Genomic DNA, 19,822 nt, shown 5'->3' with positions numbered 1-19,822 from the left:
TCACAGCTATGACCCTTGAGTTCTTATTAAGATAGATGCAGATTACACTGATAGGTTTGAACTTTCATTGAAAGATAAAAGCCTGTGATGATGCTGGGAAAATCTCAGACCTCAGCTTCTCTGGCCATGTGTGCTCCAAAAAGAACATGTGGGCGACCAGGAGCAAAGCAGGTGAGCACCATCCCACGGCTCAGCCTGTGCAATCAGGAACTACGGGGAGTGTGGACTTCCGAAGGCTGAGGAAATCATCTTTGGCATCCACGACAGAGAATGTTCAACACTCCACATCAAAGGTACACGACTATACAAGGGACAACTGAAACATGGCACTGGACAATTAGAAAGTCTGGTCTGTGAAGACCTCATTAAAAGAATACAAAGACACAGAGAGAATGCATGGAAAACTACACGTATACCTCAAAGGACTTCCATTTAGCATGTGTACAGAACTGACAAGGCCCAGCAGTAGATATAGAAATAATTCGGCTATAAACTGAACGGTGATGTGGTGAGACGGCTCACTAGAAGACCATGCACACAGGCAGGTGCGGACTCTCTGCATCATTCATTAATGTGGCTAAAACCAAAGGCAACAGCACTGGTGCAGCACAGCATTGCTGCACCTGTATGGAAAGACAGAAATCATACACGTTGCTGGTGGGAATGTAGGACGGTTCAGCCATTCTGGTGCCTTGACAAAGACCTGACATAGACATTAAGGGAAAGGTTTTTTAAGTAGTAGAAAGTAATAGAATAATCCTAACAGAATAGTCCTGGGGACAGAAAGACTTCTCAGAAGGAGAATATACAAATCATAAACAAAAACATTGATAATGTTGGCTACATCAAAAGTAGAGTGTCTATGTTCTCAAAACAAAATTAGACAATGCAAATAAAACAAACAAAACAAAACAAAACAAAAAACAAAACCACTTCCCAGAATTTGAGGATAAGTGGCAAACTGAGGAAAGAAAGCTATTAATAACTCATGTGTAACAGTTTCCTGCAGATCACAAAGGCAAGGCAAATTTTATAAAAGAAAACAAATGATGTAACCAATATTAGTGACCAGTTAAACATTGAAAAATATCTAATCTAGTGATTTCAGAAAGGTCAAAATGGAAATTGAACACCATTTATTTTAATGTAGAAATTCTGGACAAAAACTGAGGTCTGGCACACAGCATAGCCATTTTGGAGTGTCACTTAGCAATATCCACCATCATGTAAATACCAGCAGCAACTCCACATCCCCACCCTATGCCCTCGCCCTCATGCTGATTCAGCAATTTCATTTCTAGAAAGTCTTGCTCATTAGCATACAGAGACAGATAAGGGTGATCACGGTTACAGTTAATCGGGGCCAAGCAAAACCATGAAGATGCTAAACACCATGGCAGAGGCCTATGTACAAGAAAGAGCAATGCACCCGGACATGGTAGTGCATGCCTGTAATCCCAGCACTCGGGGAGGTAGAGGCAGGTGGATCTCTGTGAGTTCAAGGCCAGCCTGGTCGAAGTCTAGGACAGCCAGGACTACACCAGGAAATCTTCTCTTTTAAAAAAAATGCATTTTGGAAAGAAAACTATATAACAACACGGTTGCTTTTGTTTTGCTTAAACTATGTTAAATGTGAAATACAGGTGCCAGCCACAGATTGGGCAATATTCATACGCAGCCATTAGGAGAGGCTATGCCTAGGGAGGACACCAGACACAATTGGAAATCATATGGAGTGTGTGGGAAAGTAGACAGTGTCTGAACTTTTCTTGCCTAGCTTTACTCTGGAACATAAATCTAAACTCTACCAGCACAATGCTTGCGACAGTAGTAGGCATACTTCAGGTGCCCAGAATGCTAAGAAAAACTGTCTAACAACTGGGACGCTAGTTAGAGGGCATTAACCCTTTAAATATAAAAGACAACCCAGCAGCTATGGTTCTCTAGCCAAGGGGCTGCCTAAGGGCCACATTAGAAGACATCAGTATGCGGTGGACTTCTTCCCAGTACTGGTGTTCAAATACCCAACCATTGGAATTGGGAAAAGGGAGGAAAACTTATCAGCCAGCCAAGGAAAGTCCATCCGTTTCTCAAGTGCATTCCCACAACAGCCTCAGCACCACGCAGGGGCTGGAGAGCCCGCGTGGCACCTGACTCACCTGTCTTTGACGAGCTGCTGGTGGAAATCCCATTCATGTCGCTGGAAGTTGTGTCCACAGACCTTGGCAGGTATTCCCGCTTGGGGATTCGGGATGCAAAAGATATTCTGTAACATACAGGGGAGGCCAAGTCAGACCCCTGTCCCAGACGGCAGAGCCTGCACAGGCCTTTGCTTTTCTTGAGGAGGACCAGACCCAATGGGACAATGAGAGCGGGGACTGCGCACACTGACGTCTGAGAGGCCAAAGTGCCAGGAGTATGACCTGCATGCACTTCTTCCATTATGTACTTGACTTTCTAGCTGAGATCCATCTGGAAGAGATGTCCCCACAATGTCCCTGAGGCTAGTCAAGTGGCCACTCCCCTAGGCCAGCTGCCTTCTTTCCTCTCTACTGCAGTGGGGACCATCCAAGCATGCGCACAGAGTATCTAGACGGACATCTGCCTACAGAAGCGAAGGCTTCAGGAACGGCCATCCCACTGTGACTACAGATCTGACTGAAGCAAATCTATCCGTTACCATAATCCTATGAAAAACAGTTTCTGTTATCTGTGCTCTGTAGTCAGAGCACAGAGTAGGTTTAACCTAATTATTTGATTAAGAAGGTTGCTGCACACATTATAAGTGATATTACCAATTTGTAGAAAGTAAAGGTTGCATTGACCATGAAAGTCCTAAGGCAGAGACTATTTATCATTCAGAAGATATTGCTGACTGGTTCAAGGCTAGAATCAGTCATATGAACACAGCGTGGTAACACTTTCATGGCTTTGACATGGTTCTGAGTATCACTTGGCTCTCTCATTCCTACATGTTGGGGATGGAGCACACACTCCACCCTCAACAAGTAAACAGAGTGCTAACCTTTCCAGTCAGCAAGGAAGCCACAAGAGCTGGCTTCTCAGTCAGGTAAGCCACAGTGTTTGTAGACTCTCCATTGGGCCACCCAAAAAGGGGGATATTAATAAAAAGAAAATGGAGAAAAGGCATTACAGCCTTTTACCCAGTTCTGTCCTGTTGGCCCAAGATATATATAATCTTAGCCCTAATCTCCTACTCAACCTGAAAACCAGCTAGAGAAAACTCCAAACAGGCTGAAAGGAAGGGGCTGAGAGACAGAGCCTGGCTGGTCCTGTGCTGCCCACAGACGCTTCCGCCAAGGTCTTACCGTAGCTCCAGCTTGCTCTGCAGCTCCCGGAGGATCTCTGTGGACTGCCTGTGATAGTCTAATGTCGCCTCTACAAACACGGCCAGCTGGCTGACTTGCTCTACCTGTGGCAGAAGTGCAAAGTTACCCCCACGCTGGCCAGAGCCCCTGCGATGTCCACAGCAACAGGAAGCCAGTGACAGCAGCCTGGCTCTGCCCGGCAGCAGGGCCTGAGCCCTGGTCCATGTCATCTCATGCCATCTCAGAGCCCTACAATTGCGATGAGGGCCACACACAGGGCCAACAAGGCTGGGAAAACACTGGCAAGTTGATTCGTGATTATGAATCTGCTGTAACTGCACCAAGCTGCCATCTCTTACAGTTATAGGATGATATTGTTTGTTGTTTTGTTTTGTTCTTTTTGTTGTTGTTTTTAAATGCTCTAAAATTTATGGATCTGAAGATGGCAGGAAAGAGCTCTCCCTCCTGTAAGGAAAACCAGTGCTTGGCAAGTGAGCTTTCTTAGGGAGATACTTCTGCCAGCGCCTTCTAGTGAAGCCAGACCAAGAAACAAAGTCAAATTGCTCCACTCTCTGAGAAAACAGGGACATCTGGCAAGTCACACTGGCTCCAGGGAAAAGAACTGCCCCCTGTGTTTTTGTTGCCACCCAACAAAGCATTTTCCCTGAAGCATACAGCAGAAAGGATGAGCTGTGGACACCCTCTTCCCCACAAACTGACATGTCGGTGAACCCAGTGGCACCAGGGAGGTCAGGAAAGGGGATTGTGACAAGGTCTCATGTAGCCCAGATCTACCTCATACTCATCACATAGCCAAGGCTGACTGACCTTGAACTCCTGATTTCCCTGCCTCCGCTTCCCAAGTACTGTGAGGTTTAGGGGTATTTGTTTGTTTGTTGCTTGTTTGTTATTTGTTGAAGAGTTTGTAAGAAAAGCCCAGAAGATACGCAGAGCTTGAAGAAGGGCCTGGCTGAGAGCTGTCCTGTTCATCAGTGGGGTTAAAATATAAAACAAAACAAAGCAAAACACTACAGCAAATAAGAACTAAGTTTATTTCTAGAACCTTTTATAGCAAGCCCCAAAGGCTTGAAGAGATTCCCCACCCCCAACCACCCAACCACAACCCAAATCTCAGGATTTCCAGATCTCGATAGAGATACAAATCAAAACCACTCATGCCAGGCTTTCAAAAAACAGCATTTACTTCCATAGCTCTAACCAGCTCTGAGGCAAAATCTAGGTGCTTCCTCACTCTGTCATCTGTTTCCTACCTGCAGCACCAGCAGGGAGTTGCTTGCTTCCATAGGTCCATGCTGCTTTCATGTACTGTTGAGAACTCTCACTCTCGGGTGCCTGCCCTTTTACTTTACTGCCCACTCATGTGCGTTTACAATAGATGCAGCACCCACTTACGCCAGGAATGCAGTGGGCATATGACTTAGGAAAGTCCTGGCACTGCACTTATTTTACCACGCTCTGTGGCTGGAAAAGCAGCACTGGCCTTCCATTTCCTAAAACCCAATAAACAAAACAAAGACAGCCTGCACCCTGCAACAATCCTAAGGATTTCCGATATTTCACTTTTGAAATTTGGCTTTGCACGAAGACTTCTGAATAAATCCAGAACCACGGCCTGACATGATCATGGCAGAATCTGTTAAGAAAAGAACGCTGCCTCCTTGTGATGCTAGAACTGCAGGTTTGATGACCATTGCTCCCACCTCTCTTATCTGGGAATATGAAGTTGTCCAGTTTGTGCTGTTTGCAGATCAAAGGACCGTGAAAGGCCCCTAAACAAATAACCTTACGGTGCACGCGGAAGACACCAACTATGCCAACAGCTAAGATTGTGTAACCTGGAACTGCATCTGAAATACTGCCTTTGACAGATTGCTTTGGGAAGGCAACAGATCCCAGAGCCACTAAAGCTTGGGAGACAGATGCAGGACTCCCCATGGTTCCTGCATACAGCGGGTGCCCAGGGAGAGCCCTGAGCACAGTTACTAGACTTGGGTTCTGCTCCCCCTACTGAGCATGAAGGCAAGTCAGATTCGAACTAGATTATCCCTCTGTCACTGTTGAACCAGAAGTTTCCAGCTGCCTCCTATAGGATATGAGCTGTGTGCTGGGAACCTGAAGAGATGGCCTTTGCTTGAACTAAACACCTAGAAAGACAGCACCAAGCTAAAGGAACAAACTCAGGCCCCGCATGCATCAAAAGCTGTCCAAGCAAAACACACCCTCCACTGGCCACATTAGAAAATTCGAAAAGCTGCCTGTTGATTTCATTTCTGGGTTAAAGCTATGAGCAAACATGCTACATTCTATAGCAAGGGGTACTTTGCAGATTGGTTACATTAAGAATTTTAAAATGGGGTGCTATCTTGGATTTCCAAGGTGACCCGACATAACTAGAAACTGCCTTTGGGTTAAGGATACAGGCTAGTTGGTAGAATGCTGACCTCGAATGCACCAAGCCCTGGGTTCAAATCCCAGTGCTACCTAAACCAGAGGTAGTGATGGAAATATCAGTGCTTATGAGGTGGAATTAGGAGGATAAGGGGTTCCAGGTCATCCTCACTGCAGAGCAAGTTTGAGGCCAGCCTGAACTGCGTGAGACTCTGTCCTATACACACACACACACACACACACACACACACACACACACACACACACACACACACACGACATTTTGAAGATATTCCTTTTAAGAGGAAGACAGGAGGGAAATAATCAGAGTAGGACGGGACTGTCAGAGTAGGAGGCTTGAAGACCTTGCTGCTGGTTTTGCAAATGAAGGAAGACTGACACAATGGGTAGAGAAGTGCAAATCTTGGAAGCTGGCAAGCTAGCCTCTTTCATGGATGAAGCGCACACTCCCTGAGCTGTCTTGAAATGTGATAGTTAAGTGACTTCTCACTGCCGTGTCTAAGATCACTGCTCTTTTGAACTCCTTGGAGGAGCTGGAGTTTCTGGTCATGAACAGGAATGTTTTGGGTTTTTTGGTGGGTTTTCCCCCCAGTGAATCTGATTGCAGATTCATGGATTCCATGTTTTAAAAAAAGAACAAGAAAAGAAAAGAAAAACCTGGTGGCAGAGATGTGCACCTGGAATCCCAGCACTTGGAAAGGTGCAAGCAGGAGGATCCCTGGAGCTTGCTGGCAGCCAGTCCAGCCAAATAGGAACCTCTATGTTCAGTGAGAGACCCTGCTTCAAACATAAGGTGGGGAGTGATTAAGAAAGACACCCAAAGCCCCCACTCCTGCACAGGTATACACACACGTGTGGAGAGAGAGAGAGAGAGAGAGAGAGAGAGAGAGAGAGAGAGAGAGAGAGAGAGAGAGAGAGAGAGCACACTAAAGAAAATATTTCCCTGGACCAATGGAAAAGGACCCAGGAATATGGAATCTATAGATGAAGCTCCAATGGGGCCTCTGGCTGGGGGATGTCGGCTAGAAACTGTTGCACGAGCCAGCCCTCTCTGGGCTGAAATAGACACTTTTAAAATGTAATATGGTTTCTTCTAAGATCAAAGGCTGCCAAGCTGTAAGAAAGAAACGTCTCAGAGGAGGAGTCAAACCTGTGGGCAGTGGCATTCCCAAGAAAGGCAAGGAAGCCTCAGAACTAACCTCTTGCCTGCTGTAGCCCCACCTGAGAGTAAACTGTGTGGCAGACAGGCCCTTCCCTAAAGGGAGGTCCACTCTGGGTGCCAGTCACAGTCTGACACAAGAGGAGTCAGTCATGGGCCTGGACCCCTAAGATCTCTGGAAATCAGTAGAGCCAAAACAACTCCCTGCCTTAAACGGCTGCCTGGGGAGTGATGGAGGCACTTGGCTGCAAGCAAGATGTGAAGTCATCCAGGTAAGGAATCCAGCTCTTCCCAACAAGATCAGCAATGTGGGATTGAAGAAGGTTCTTCCCTGTTTTCCCATCCCAGATCTGCCTGAAATAGATGAGTCAATCCGAGAGACTCTCGTTTCAGAACAGCAGGATGAACAACTCAGGTTCCCATGCCATCCCTTGTTTGTTCCACATCATAAGTAGATGAGTGATCTAATCTGTGAGGTGAGGGAGCACCCCCTGGCTAGCAGGACACATCAACACTACTCTGGGCCCTGGACTGTTTTTCTCAAGGAAGTAGGTTGTGGAGAAAAGATCCTGGATGTACGTACATGTACACAGGCGTGCGCACGTGCGCACGCACACACACACACACACACATACACGCACACACACACACACACACACACCACATGGACAATCCATAGGTTTAGATTTCAATATATCTGGACATGTGCCAGGTTGGTCTGTGGATTCAGCTGGGCTCATCTGCTGGCTTCTCGGTTACAAGAATGTAGACTGAAGAAGGTTTATAGGGTCTGAAGAAAAAGCAGTGTGTATACACTGTAGAGCTGAGGAGAGAGGAGAGAACCCACCCTACAAGCTTCCACAAACAGCCTGGCAGCAAGTAAGCTCAAGGAAGAGTTATATAATCTGCAGTTGGAGACCCTGGATAGACTAAATCTGTTCATTCTGTCCAAAGTTCCTCTCAGGCAAAGCTTCGGCAAACACTCAACTATGCATGTGCTAGTTGCTGTATGGGGGATGGAGAGATGGCTCCACACTTAAAAGCACCAGAGTTTGATTCCCAGCACCCACATGGTGCTCACACCCTTTGTAACTCTAGAATCAGGGGCTCTGTGGCCCTCTTTTGGCCTCTATAGGCAGTGTTCTCACACAGTGAACATCCATGCACACAGACAAAACATTCATACACTTAATTGTTCTTTAAGCTCTTGTTGTATTTTATCCAGGACAATGGGAGGGGAGAGCTAGGGGTACTGGGTCCAACTGCCCCCTGGAGGATGAGGTTTGAATTCCTGGAAGCACAGAAGCTCAGGCAGGAGGTAACCAAAGACAGAGCACAGCAGCTCAAATGTTTCTCGCTCACTTTCCTCTCTGTTTACTCCTTTCCTCGAAGTGGATGCTCACAGGTCCCAATTCCACTCCCTCCTCCTGTGGGTGAGACAGGAGCCTGTCCTTAGCAGTATGCCTTACTCTGCCCTATAACTGGTTCTCAGGGTTAGAAGCCCGGTGAAGGCCGCTCACCCAGTGTCAGCATCTTCTATGGTGCATAGGTGGAGGAGCCAGGCTGGCTCTGCACTGAGGCTGACATCCATCAACTGAGGTCACAGAGAGCAGAAAGTGAACTTCTGAGACTTTGGCCCTGGGCCAAAAGTTGATCAGACAGTCTATAGTACACTTACTGAGCACCCCCACCAGATGCCTGGCTCTTCTGTCAGCTTCTCAATTAGACAGAACCCGAACCAGTGTCTGCGTGGCTGAGATCCCAAAGTCTCCTCCCCATGACGATGTCAACACATGACTTGTGTTTGGAGGAGTCATGAACCTTCTGCTATCTGTCACCTTGTTCTTTCCGAAGCCATACTTTAATACAGTGTTCACCAGTTTCCAACAGGTGCAATGTCAACTGTATCTTAGTTTGAATATGAAATGTCCTCTCAGGATCATGCCAATATTTTGGTAACTTCTGGAACTTTAAGAGATTAAAGCAAAGCCTAGTTTAAAGGAAATAAGTCACTGGAGTATATACGGGAGGGTAAGGCTGTATCTCACTTTGTGTCTTGTCTTGGAGTGTTCTCACTTTCGCTCTCTCTTCTCTCTCTCTCCTCTCTCCTCTCCCTCTCCCCTCCTCTCTCCCCTCTTCTCTCCTCTCCCTCTCTCTCCCTCTCTCTCTCTTTCTCTCTCTCTTTTTCTCTCCTTATCTCTTTCTCTCTCTCTCCCACCTTACATCTTCTTTCTGACCAGCGCCATCTGTCCCACCATGATGCTCCAAGTCACCATAACATGGAAATAATGGAGCCACCTGACCTCTAACCCCGGAAGCAAAGTTCATCTTCTCTCCTTTTAAATTGTTCTCTCAGGCATCTGTCATGGTACATAGAAGTGTGGCCAATTCAGGGTCTAATCACTATCAAATCCATCAGGCTTGCAGGTTTGCAGACCTACTATGTTTAACAATGAGTAAGGGTTCTGGTCATGTTTACCCAGAGGCACAATGATATCTAGGGGGAAAAAAAAATCCAGCCATGCCCAACCATCCTGAAGCTCAGCTTTCCAACCATGAAAGGAAGCAGGCGTGGCCATTAAGGCTGAGTGACAAAGGGTGGACATGAAGTTGGTGACCGAGAGGTATCAGAACTCTGAAGACTGCATAACCATGGCCTTGGCTTCAGCGGGGGGGATGGATGAAAGTCAAGGAGAGTAAAACACCACCCAGCCTTAGCGTGTGTTATTAGCATTTTTCTCTTTCCCCTCAACAGAACACACCTATAGTTTGTCCTCACAGCAGCTGACAGCACTAGCATTGGCCTGTGAGACACCAAGGGTCAACTGGAGATTTGTTTTTACACTTTATCTGGTCAACGAGAGAGAGAGAGAGGTTGCTAGTCTATATGGACATGGAAAAGACAAGGGAGATCCTGTCCAGGTCTGGAATGCTGTCACCCCAAGAAGTGAAGGAAGATGGTCTGCTAGATGACACAGTGACCAGTGAGTCTCCTCAGCTAGAAACCTGACAGTGGGGAAGGGTGACAGCAAGTGTACTGTGGTAAGGAACTGTCACTAGCACCTCTGAGCCTCTGTCACAACATGCTGGGAAAATGGTGCCTTCACCATCATCACTCAAGTCCTCATCACCATGGCAACCATGACCACAGGGATCTGTATGGGGCAGGGAAGAAAGCAGCAGCTCAGGAACCTGGCACCAAGGCAGCCTGGGCGACCCTTTGCTGCTTGTGACTCAGGTCTCTTCTAACCTCAGTGGTCAGTGTTCAGAGGCTATGGCAAAGGAAGGGCTGGGCAGAGGATACGGGAGCACATCTGGAATCATCTCTGAGTGAGTCCTAGGAATAGGGCCGTGAAGGGAGCCTCACCTCAGGGGTGGCACCTACTCACCTGCGGGGTCAACTCCTTAGGGTCACCCTAGTCCTGACTGAGCTAGGCCCACTCCAGGACCCCTAAGAAGCCCCTAGGTAAAAACTAGGCTCTACTTTTGCTAGAAGGGACAAACCTGCAACAACCAGAGTAACTGTCGTCAAACAATGGACAAACAACTGAGCTTGTGTGACAAAGAGGTTGTTTCTGAATTTTAAGTGTTAATATAGAGAAAGCTTCAGAGTCTTAGGCTAAACATGAAAGTCAGCATTGCTGAGATAGCCTTTCTGTACAAAGAACTTGTTCAAAACAAATCATGGAAATTCATGCATGGAAGGTCATGAGCAGAGCAGGCGGGTGGGCACTTGGTCTGACACAGAAGCTGTGGCCTCCGTATCTGAAGGCCCTGTAAGAGGTGCAGGGCCTGGTATGGCAGGATTTGTTGGCTTTCTAAGGATTATGTGCTGCAAGGACCTCAAAAGTGTTTCCCTAATACTTCAAATGAATTAAGTGCAGCACTGTGAAACAAAACAAGAAATATGCCCAAAGCTCGGGCCAATTTCAAGAAGAAACAAACAGAGACAGCTAACACTTACATGTGCCCCAGCATACACACCCTATAAATCGTAAAAATGAACAGATTAAAAGTCAAGAATACAAAAGAGTATAACTCCCAGGCTTCAGTTGTGCATATCACTCTCCCACACCTTACCACAGAGCGAAAGGCATCCATGACATTGTTTGACCTGACTGAAGACACAAGGCCTTGGTGTACCTTTCACAAACCATTCTAAGTACAACATGAGAATAAATTCAAATCCTGATTCCCTGCACAGGTGTGTAGCTGTAACAAATGGGTCCAAAGCTAACGCCTGGCTCACGACTGCCAGGCCTGAAATGGCTACTGTGGTGCCTGTTAGCCTCGCCTCAGGCACCCCGAGCAGTGCAGTACCTGGTGCAAAGCCCAGTCCAAGCTGCTGACCTCCTGGCTCCTCCCAGCTCCTCTCAGCCTCTCACCCTTACCCTAAACCTCTTCAGGCCAGTTGTTCCACTTTCTTTCCTGCAGCTTCTCTTTCCTATGTAATCCAATCATTTTGGCCACACTCTCTTGGTTCTCCTCTCCTCTCTTCTCTCTCCTCTCCTCTCTCTCTTCTCTTCTCTTCTCTTCTCGGACTCTTCCAGATGCCTCTGGCTTGTGCTTGCCCTCATACCTACAATAAATTCCTTCTCCTCAGCCACACCTTGGAGCGGCCATGTTCTCACCGTCATTCAGTGATGTCACTGAGCCAGGCTGAGGCTGAGGATTTAAGAGAGAGGCAGGGGTGGATCCACCAAGCAATGCCTGATAAGCAAGGCAGAGAAGGGAGGCCCCAGCCTGTCGCTAGGAATTCCTAGCCCCTTTTAGTTCAGTTTCACTTTACTACTTGGACAAATTAAAAAGAACTGGTGACAAGAAACATTACACCATAGCACTATTGCTCCTGGAGACTGTGACCCTTGACTTTCACAAGCACCAGTGGGAAACAGTCAACATGTGGGCCAGACTTTTGTATTCCTGGTGTTGGCACTGATGGGTAAAAGCCTCCAAGGGCTGGTGGATGAGACAAATCACCAGCCAGAGAATGCAGTTCAACCTCAGCAAAACTACAGCTCCAAACCACAAATGCAGTGGCCCTAGACACAAAGGCTGGTCTCCCAGGCCCATCTCTGTGATAAGGCCATGTCCAGCGATAAGTAAGCCCCCAAGGGCTAAGGTGTCAGTCAGGGATTGTTGACTATCTGTAACTATCTCTAAGGCAGGAAGCAACAGTTACCCAGAACATTCTAGAAACTTCTATGGCAAGTCAGGTTTTAGAGATTCTCTGCACACCAAGCATGCTCACACACAACAGTGTCAGTTTAAATACTTACATCATTTTCTAAAAAATTAAACATGCTTCTTTCGGCCAGCTCTTTTGACTCTTCAAACTTTTCCACTGCTTGTCTGATCTCTTCGTCAGGTATCTTACCTACTCGCCTCTTTTTATAATCATAATCCAGGCGGCGGCCTTCCAGCTTTCTCAGGTGGTGCTAAAAAGAGAAAGGAAATCCTCACAAGTGTTGAGACTCACACCGTGGTGTGCGGTCGTGTGCAACATCACTTTTCTTTTTTTCTTTTCTTTTTTAAATTTATTTATTTGTACACAGTGTGGATGCTGGGAATTGAACTTAGGACCTCTAGAAGAACAGTCGGTGCTCTTAACCACTGAGCCATCTCTCCAGCCCTCCACATCATCTTTCTTATTCCTATGAAAATACTCATTTCTTCTTCTCACCCCAGATTTGACCTTTTGCTGTTTAAGAATTTCATACATGTATATGTGTTTTAATCAAAGTCACATCCCATTCTCTACCCTTTAACTTCTCCCTGGCTCCCCACCACCATCACCACTTTCTCTTCCCAACCTCATATGCTCTTTCTTCTAACTCCATAGAGGCCACTGGGTGCTGTCAGTAGCGCAAGGCCATAGCGCCATCTGCTGGAGCATCCCTCGAGAAAACTGACTCCTTCCTCCCCAGAAGGAATTGATTCAGTCCTCAGCTAGGGGGTGGGGCTTTGTGAGCCTTGGCCCCACCCATTTTCCCAAGTAAGAAACCTTTACACCCTCTGCTCTGCACCCCGGGGCTCCTGCTGAAGGCTCCCCACACTGCCACGCACTCAGGAACATTTACAGGTGGACACATGGTGGGTGGATGGGTGGTGGGTGAGAGAATGAGAGTCTGAGTAGGACACAAGAAAGACGGCAGCATCCCAGCTCAGCTAACCCACGGGAGCCCCTCCTCCACTTCTACTGATACACAGACCTCTAACCACACTAACTCTACAAAAAAAGAAAAATTGTCAATTCCTCCCTAAGAAGCTGGCAATAAAACCACGCGTGCCTAGCATCCTCTAGGATATCCGTGAATAGTCCCCTGAAGTCCAAATGTGTATAGAATACTTTGCACAGAACAATACAGCAAAGACTGAGGGAAGATAGTCCCAGGACACCTCAGAAATATCTCCTGTTACTTAGGGAAGGGCAACAGTTAAGCGTGAGTATGCTTTGCACCATTTCTCACAACTCACAATGTGCCCCCCGCTGAACCAGCCAAAGAGGAGAGCAGCAGCTCTTCCCATGATACTTTGCTCAAGGTTATGACAAAAAAAGAAATGGAATTTACCATCACTCATTGGAGGTGGGATCTGTCGGGGGCGGGGAGGGGGCGGGCTCTATGTTTGGGGAAGATGTCCGTTATCCTTACACCTCAGATGGAGCTCTCCTCTGGAGACATCCAGGCAGAACTCAGAGACCAAGCTTCAGAAGCAACATGATGCCAGCGCTGAGCAAAACATAGCCCCTCGCCCCAAGGGACTTGCTGCCCAATGAGAGACAGGGATGGACAACCGTGCTCTTGATCCAGGGGCACAGAAGGACCGGCTGCCTTCAGTCTGGAGAGGGGACAGAGAACTTCCCAGGGGAAATAACATCTCAGCAGAGATTGGAGAAGCTCAGGTGAGAAAAAAAGGCAACAGTAATAAGAGCAGAGCAAACTGTCACCTGGGGACAGGAGGCGCCTCCTGGAGGCTGGGCAGAGGTCACAGGGGGAAGGGGGAGCAACAAGACCACAGAGGCCCAAAGGCAATGAAGGTGAAGGAGCTTGGTCTTCACACAAGGCCAGGGTCAGCTCCAGAGGCCTTGACTCTTGGGCAGATTCCTCTAACCGAGAGCTGGAGCCCGGGCCAGCGGCGAGGGATGCTGTGAAGGCCTGTCCAAACAGCGCAGGGAGAAGCCAGCACGGACAGGGAGGACAACGTGGGAAGGGAGGATGAGGCGAGAGAAAGAGAGACCCGAGGTCCAGCAGGGACTGGGCTGTCACAGAAATGGGGGCATCTTTTCCCGGAATGGAAGGAAGGAGTGACACAGGTGAGGAGATTCAGGGGTGCCCAGATAAGAAAGGGGTACAAAAAAGCAGCTTTTCTTTCTTTCCTTCTTTCTTTCTTAAGCTTTTATTTCTTACTCGGCCTTCCTGGGCCCTTCCCTCATCCCTTTTGCTTTCAGAATAAACTCTAAAGGTAGCTAATGGCATCTGGGGTTCCCTAGGACTCCCGGCCTTCCCTTCCTCCACTGTTTCCTGGTCTTTGCCCTGTGTCCTAGGCATCATAACCCTGGCCCTTCACCCACATGTGATGCATATTTTCCCAGCCCAGTCTGCCTTGACAGCTCCTCCCTCACCCAGCTATGCTGAGGGTGGTGCCGCTCCTCAGGTGTGCCCCTGGTCTTGCCTGTTCACCGTCTATAGCCGCTGGCTGTTATGTGCTTTAGATGGACACATGTTTCACCTGCTTGTTACAGGGACTCATTTACATAGCCCACCCCATGCTCTCCTCAACTCATGACCTACACTGCTAAGACTCTCTGGGCCTCAAGAGGAGAAAACAGGCACAGGGTTCAAAGGAGTCTGCAGTTGAATGGTGTCAGTCAAGCAAGAGGTTATTCTCTACAACTCCACAAGAGGGCGCCTGGACCTTCAGAGCAGAAGTCTGGCAGCCTGGATGCCTTCGAATTGTTTTGCCCATCTGCAAAAGCAGCCAGGCTGAAAGGGACCTAGAAGCTCCCGAAGGCACTCTGGACAACCATTTCTTACAGGTTTCCAGATGAAAACTGTCCATTTCTAGACGATTTTCGCGACAGTGAATGGAAAATAACAATCACAAGTGCAATGGATCCAAGCTTACAACTGATACGGTGTGACATTAACCGTAACTACACCCCAAAGTATGGAGTCGTTGGTTATATGAGAAAAATGATATTCCCTCTGGCTTGTGGATGGCTCTGATGAGACGAAGAACAGAAAAATGACAGCTGAAGTTTGCACCTCCACTTGCCATGCCCCTGTCTTTGCCAGAAAAGAAATGGCTCCCACTACTCTATCCCCGGGAGCCATATAATATCATAACCGAGTTCAGTTGTCACCCCTCAAATGAAACCGTGTGGTTACTAAGTCCATGCAGACCCCTTGTCATGGTTTTAAGCCACCGTATCGTTATGAGCAGCACCGGGCATGGGACAGCTGGAAAGACTCACCCCGATCTCTTTTAAATCTTTGTCTTGCAGTAGCTGCAGTGGGTCAATAAAAGTTTGCTTCACATTAATATCCAGGGAGTCTTTCACCTCAGCCATAAGTTTCATGGCCTCACCGACTTCTATCAATGCGTTGCCTTGAACAGAAGAACACAGTGTACCCTTCAGAATAATACTCTAGGTTAACAGTGACACCAATTCTGTCTCCAAAACCAGAGGACTGTGGTACAGTGAGGCTTCGTGCTAAGGCCTCTGCTTCCTGGCTCAGAAAGGAGAGGGAAAAGAGGAAAGCCTAGCGGGTTTCTGCACATGGGAACCTCTTCTGTCCTCTCATCTCCCCTTAAAAGGGAGCAGGTGGACCAAAGCACTTCCCACCTTAGCCACTAGATGGAGACAAAGCTCTTTTGTGGGAAATCATCAGGTCTGGAAGCTGGCACCAAGGGTTCCTTACAAGTTCAGGGATAAAATCTCTTTGTGACACTGAATGGACTCATTCATGGAGATCTATGCTAACCAATACAGATTACAATGGAATAAGGCTTCGCTCCACCTGCTGTGAGAGCGCCATGAAACCACTCGCTGCAGCGGGTTCTAAAGTTCTGGAACATCCCTGAGGTCAGAGCTCTGCAGTATCAGGGATGCCCTGTGAGTGGCACATCTTTAGTGAACTCTGGTATCCTGCTGTAACTTGCAAGGTCTTTGCCACCCAGTATCTGGTGGTTGTGTTCAGTGAGGGTTGGAGTGTCCCTGAAAGACACCCGTGGGAACACTACAGGGGGCTAAACTATTTTTTCCTTTATTTGGGATCTTCCAAATTGATTTTGTAAAAACAATGGGGGCGAGAGTTCACTCAATGCCTTAGATGGGAAAGGTGAGGGGCCTGGCCCAAGCCTGACCTTTGAGTCAGTCAAGGGTACGGACAATTCACTCACACGTAAGACAAGGAGGCAACGGCTGCCTCCCCTCGCTTTTAAAAGAAGTAAATCCACAGCTGGGTCCTTGCCAATTAGAAGTGGAAACCATCTCTGGAAATTAGGGTTGGCCAGGACCCCAGTCCAAGCCTGCATGTCAGTGCTCCTGGAAGGAGAGGTTTTCTGAACTGAGCTGGCTGGACCTTGACTCTGAATAGTCCTTACATGAAGGAAGGACTCTCTTCCTAGCCTGGGCGTGCCTCCCTGTCCAGCTGCCTGACCCTGCCACACAGTGTCACCAGGGCCCAGATATTCCATTAGATTGTAAGAGAAACATCTGAAATTCGCCTCCTTAGGGGACCGTGGAGATGTCCCGTCAGCAAAGTATTGGCTGTGTACACATGAGGACCCGAGTTTGACCCCAAGGACCCACGTGATAATATAAAGTAGCAGGCTGGGTGGGGCACACCTGTAATCCCAGCGCTGGGGAAGTGGAGACAACAGGACCCCTGGCGCTGTCTGGCCAGCCACTCAAGCAGAGTCAACAAGTTCAGTGAGCTTGTTTCCACCTTATATTCCAAAGTATAAGGTGGAAAGAGACTGGTAGAGACAGACCTTTAGATTCCACACAAGCCTGGTCACACCTACATACAACCAAAACCACGCCTACACACACACACACACACACACACACACACACACACACCAAGAGGAGCGCTGTTGAATATGCATAGCCTAGTTTCTTTACTTTAGAAGGGTCTGGCACAGCCCGCCCCCCCCCCCCCCCCCCCCCCCCCCGCCAAGCAAAAGGCACAAAGCAAAGGGCCTCAGGAGACTCTCCCAGGGGACAGCCACCATCCATCTGTCCCAGAGCCCCAGGGACATCAGTTCTCTCCCTTCACCTGAGTCCCATCCAATATCTAGCTGCCTTTTGTCCCAAGCCTGTCGCCACAGCCAGGTGCACAGCAACAACATCCCTCCATCCCAGGGTCTGCCTGGTACTCTCATCTGTTTGCTAATGGCTATACCTTCAGGGTAAGAAAAATAGGCCATCTTGTTCCCACTGGACCTTCGGATAAAATAAAATCCACATTTACACTGCTCTGAAGGACACTGTGGCCCTCTGTTGGGAATGAAATAATGTTGCCTTTGTTTGGTGTTGTTTGAGGCAGGGCCTCCCAGTTACTTCAGGCTAGCCCCAAACTAATAAACCTCCTGCCTCTTTCTCCCAAGTCCTGGGAGCCTACGGCTACATCAGCATGGCAGGAGTGGTGGTGTGTGGCTTTAGGCCCAGCTCTGGGAAGGTGGGGACAGACGGCTCCCTGGGACTCCCTGGCCAGCCAATCTAGCCTAAGTGCTGGCAAGCCTGCTTCTGATGAGAGACCTTACCTCAGAATACAATGGCAGCTCCTGAGGGATGACACCATACACACACACACACACACACACACACACACACACACACGCACACACACACACGCACACACACTTAAATTAAAAATAAAAATGTTCTCCCCTATGTGCAGGATGTTCAGAGCTTGGGAACATGAAAGCCAGCAAAGAAGTGTGTTTCAAAAGGAAGTACAGAGGTTAAGGTCAGCCTGGTCTACACAGGGAGTTCCAGGCCAGCCAGGGATGCATAATGAGACCCTGACTCAAAACAAAATAAAACCAGCCTGTCCAGATGCACGGATGGGTGGATGGATGGAGAAAGTGTGGTGCATACACACAATGGAATTTTATTCAGCTGTGAAGGAAAATGAAGGCATGAAATTTGCTTTAAAAAAAAAAAAAAAAACACTGGTAGTGCTAGAAAATAATCTATTCAGGGAAATAAATCAGATTCCGAAAGACAAATATGCAGAATCTAGGTTTCTACTTATTTTGAGTATGTGTGTGTGTGTGTGTGTGTGTGTGTGTGTGTGTGTGTGTGTGTGTGTGTGTGTGTGTGTAGCAAGAGATGGGAACGAGTTTAGTTCACAAAACTGTAAAGGGGACCACAAAAGGAGGAAAAAAGAGATCTCAAGTGAAGGCAATAATAAAATGCAGGCTGCAGGAAAGCACAGGGTGGAAGAGAGCCAGAGGAGAGGGGCCGAGGTGGAGAAAGACTTGGGGAGGGAGCATCAAAAAGACTTACACAGATCATGTAGAGTCTGTGGGAAAAAAGAGGTCAGGAGAGGAAACAGAGGAAGATCTAGCAGATATATATATGCGTGTGCGTGCTGTTTTAATTTTTAAAGATCTATGGGAATAAACAAGGGATGCAAAGGCTATGTGAGCTTACCCATGGAGATGGGAGAACTGCTGATGATAGAATTTTTCTTTATTGACTTATGTTTTCTAAAGGCCCTGCAATGACTATACTACTGTGGTAACATGTAAAAACTATCAAGTTACAAAGATCCAGGCTTTGTTAACAACCAAAAGCCCACCCAGGGGGTGTTCCCACTGTGCCAGCTGAGACCGGGATACCCACAAAAAGCCCACCCGGGGGGGTGTTCCCACTGTGCCAGCTGAGACCAGGATACCCACCAAAAGCCCACCCAGGGGTGTTCCCACTGTGCCAGCTGAGACCGGGATCCCCACCAAAAGCCCACCCAGGGGGGTGTTCCCACTATGCCAGCTGAGACCGGGATACCCACCAAAAGCAGAGTCTTCTCCGAGCTCCTTGCCATACTTTAGCATGCAGTCCCCCAGCAAGCCTTCCGTCTGCGGGTAGCCAGTGGCCTTCACTTGCCCTCGGAGCTTCGACACCGTGTTCAGCATTCCTAGCTTAGCTCTGTATGCTTAAGAACATTGTCATTTGTAACTCCTTAAAGTTATAAAGTGCAGTAACAGTCACGTCGCCTTTAACAAACACCGCTACCCAAACTGAGGTCCTCACAGACAGAATAGGGCCAGATTCAGTCTCTCAAGGGCCTCTCCATAGTCTCTGGACACTGGCACAGCCAAGACAGCCATGGACATTTCAGACTGGGTTGTCTCCTGATTGACAGTAGGCTGGCTATGTCTAGCAAGCACCGGTGGTAAAGTACCCTCCAGTGCTTGACATTTTCAACACCTTGGAGCTGAACACTGACACCTGGGCAGCCATTTCTGCTGGGGACAAAGGCAAATGAAAACTGGAACTACAGAGGTGGCAGTTCTTAGGCTGCCCATCAGTCATCAACACCCTCAGTCTGCTCCCAAGATCTGATTCAAATGGAGGATTTGCAAGGTAAGAAAAGAGGTAGGAAGCAGACCCCACCACAGTGAACCAACAGCCACTCGTGTTTGCTTGCCCTGGCCACACTAAGTTCAGCTCAACAACGTCCCCTGGGAGGTCGTGGGCAGCTGTGGCTTCTCCCCGTCTTTTCTGTCTCTAATGTAAGCCCTGAGTACTTATCAGTTCTGCCTTGGTGGTTTGAATGAAAACCAGCCCCTCACAGGCTCAGATACTTGGTTATTTGGCCGCCAGTTGGTGGAACTAATCGGGAAGGATCAGGTGTGGCTTTATTGGAGGAGGTGTGTCACTGGGAGA

At 48.1% G+C, this 19,822-nt stretch overlaps 1 protein-coding gene across 2 annotated transcripts in view; it reads right to left on the bottom strand.

The window, feature by feature from the left end:
- Window positions 1-19,822, bottom strand: part of Sh3gl3 (SH3 domain containing GRB2 like 3, endophilin A3) — a 122,973-nt gene that overhangs the window by 16,777 nt on the left and 86,374 nt on the right. The window contains exons 4-8 of one of the 2 annotated variants that reach the window (XM_051148843.1): window positions 18,945-19,088; window positions 15,395-15,528; window positions 12,198-12,356; window positions 3,330-3,433; window positions 2,160-2,266 (exon numbers count right to left, since the gene is read on the bottom strand). In XM_051148843.1, the coding sequence (XP_051004800.1) occupies window positions 2,160-2,266; window positions 3,330-3,433; window positions 12,198-12,356; window positions 15,395-15,528; window positions 18,945-19,088 (648 nt within the window). The remainder of the gene's footprint in view (window positions 1-2,159; window positions 2,267-3,329; window positions 3,434-12,197; window positions 12,357-15,394; window positions 15,529-18,944; window positions 19,089-19,822) is intronic. The other variant, XM_051148844.1, reaches the window with a different exon arrangement.

The sequence above is a fragment of the Acomys russatus genome, chromosome 7 (assembly GCF_903995435.1).
Source record: "Acomys russatus chromosome 7, mAcoRus1.1, whole genome shotgun sequence".
Lineage (NCBI taxonomy): Eukaryota > Metazoa > Chordata > Mammalia > Rodentia > Muridae > Acomys > Acomys russatus.
This window is presented reverse-complemented; position numbering and strand designations above follow the sequence as displayed.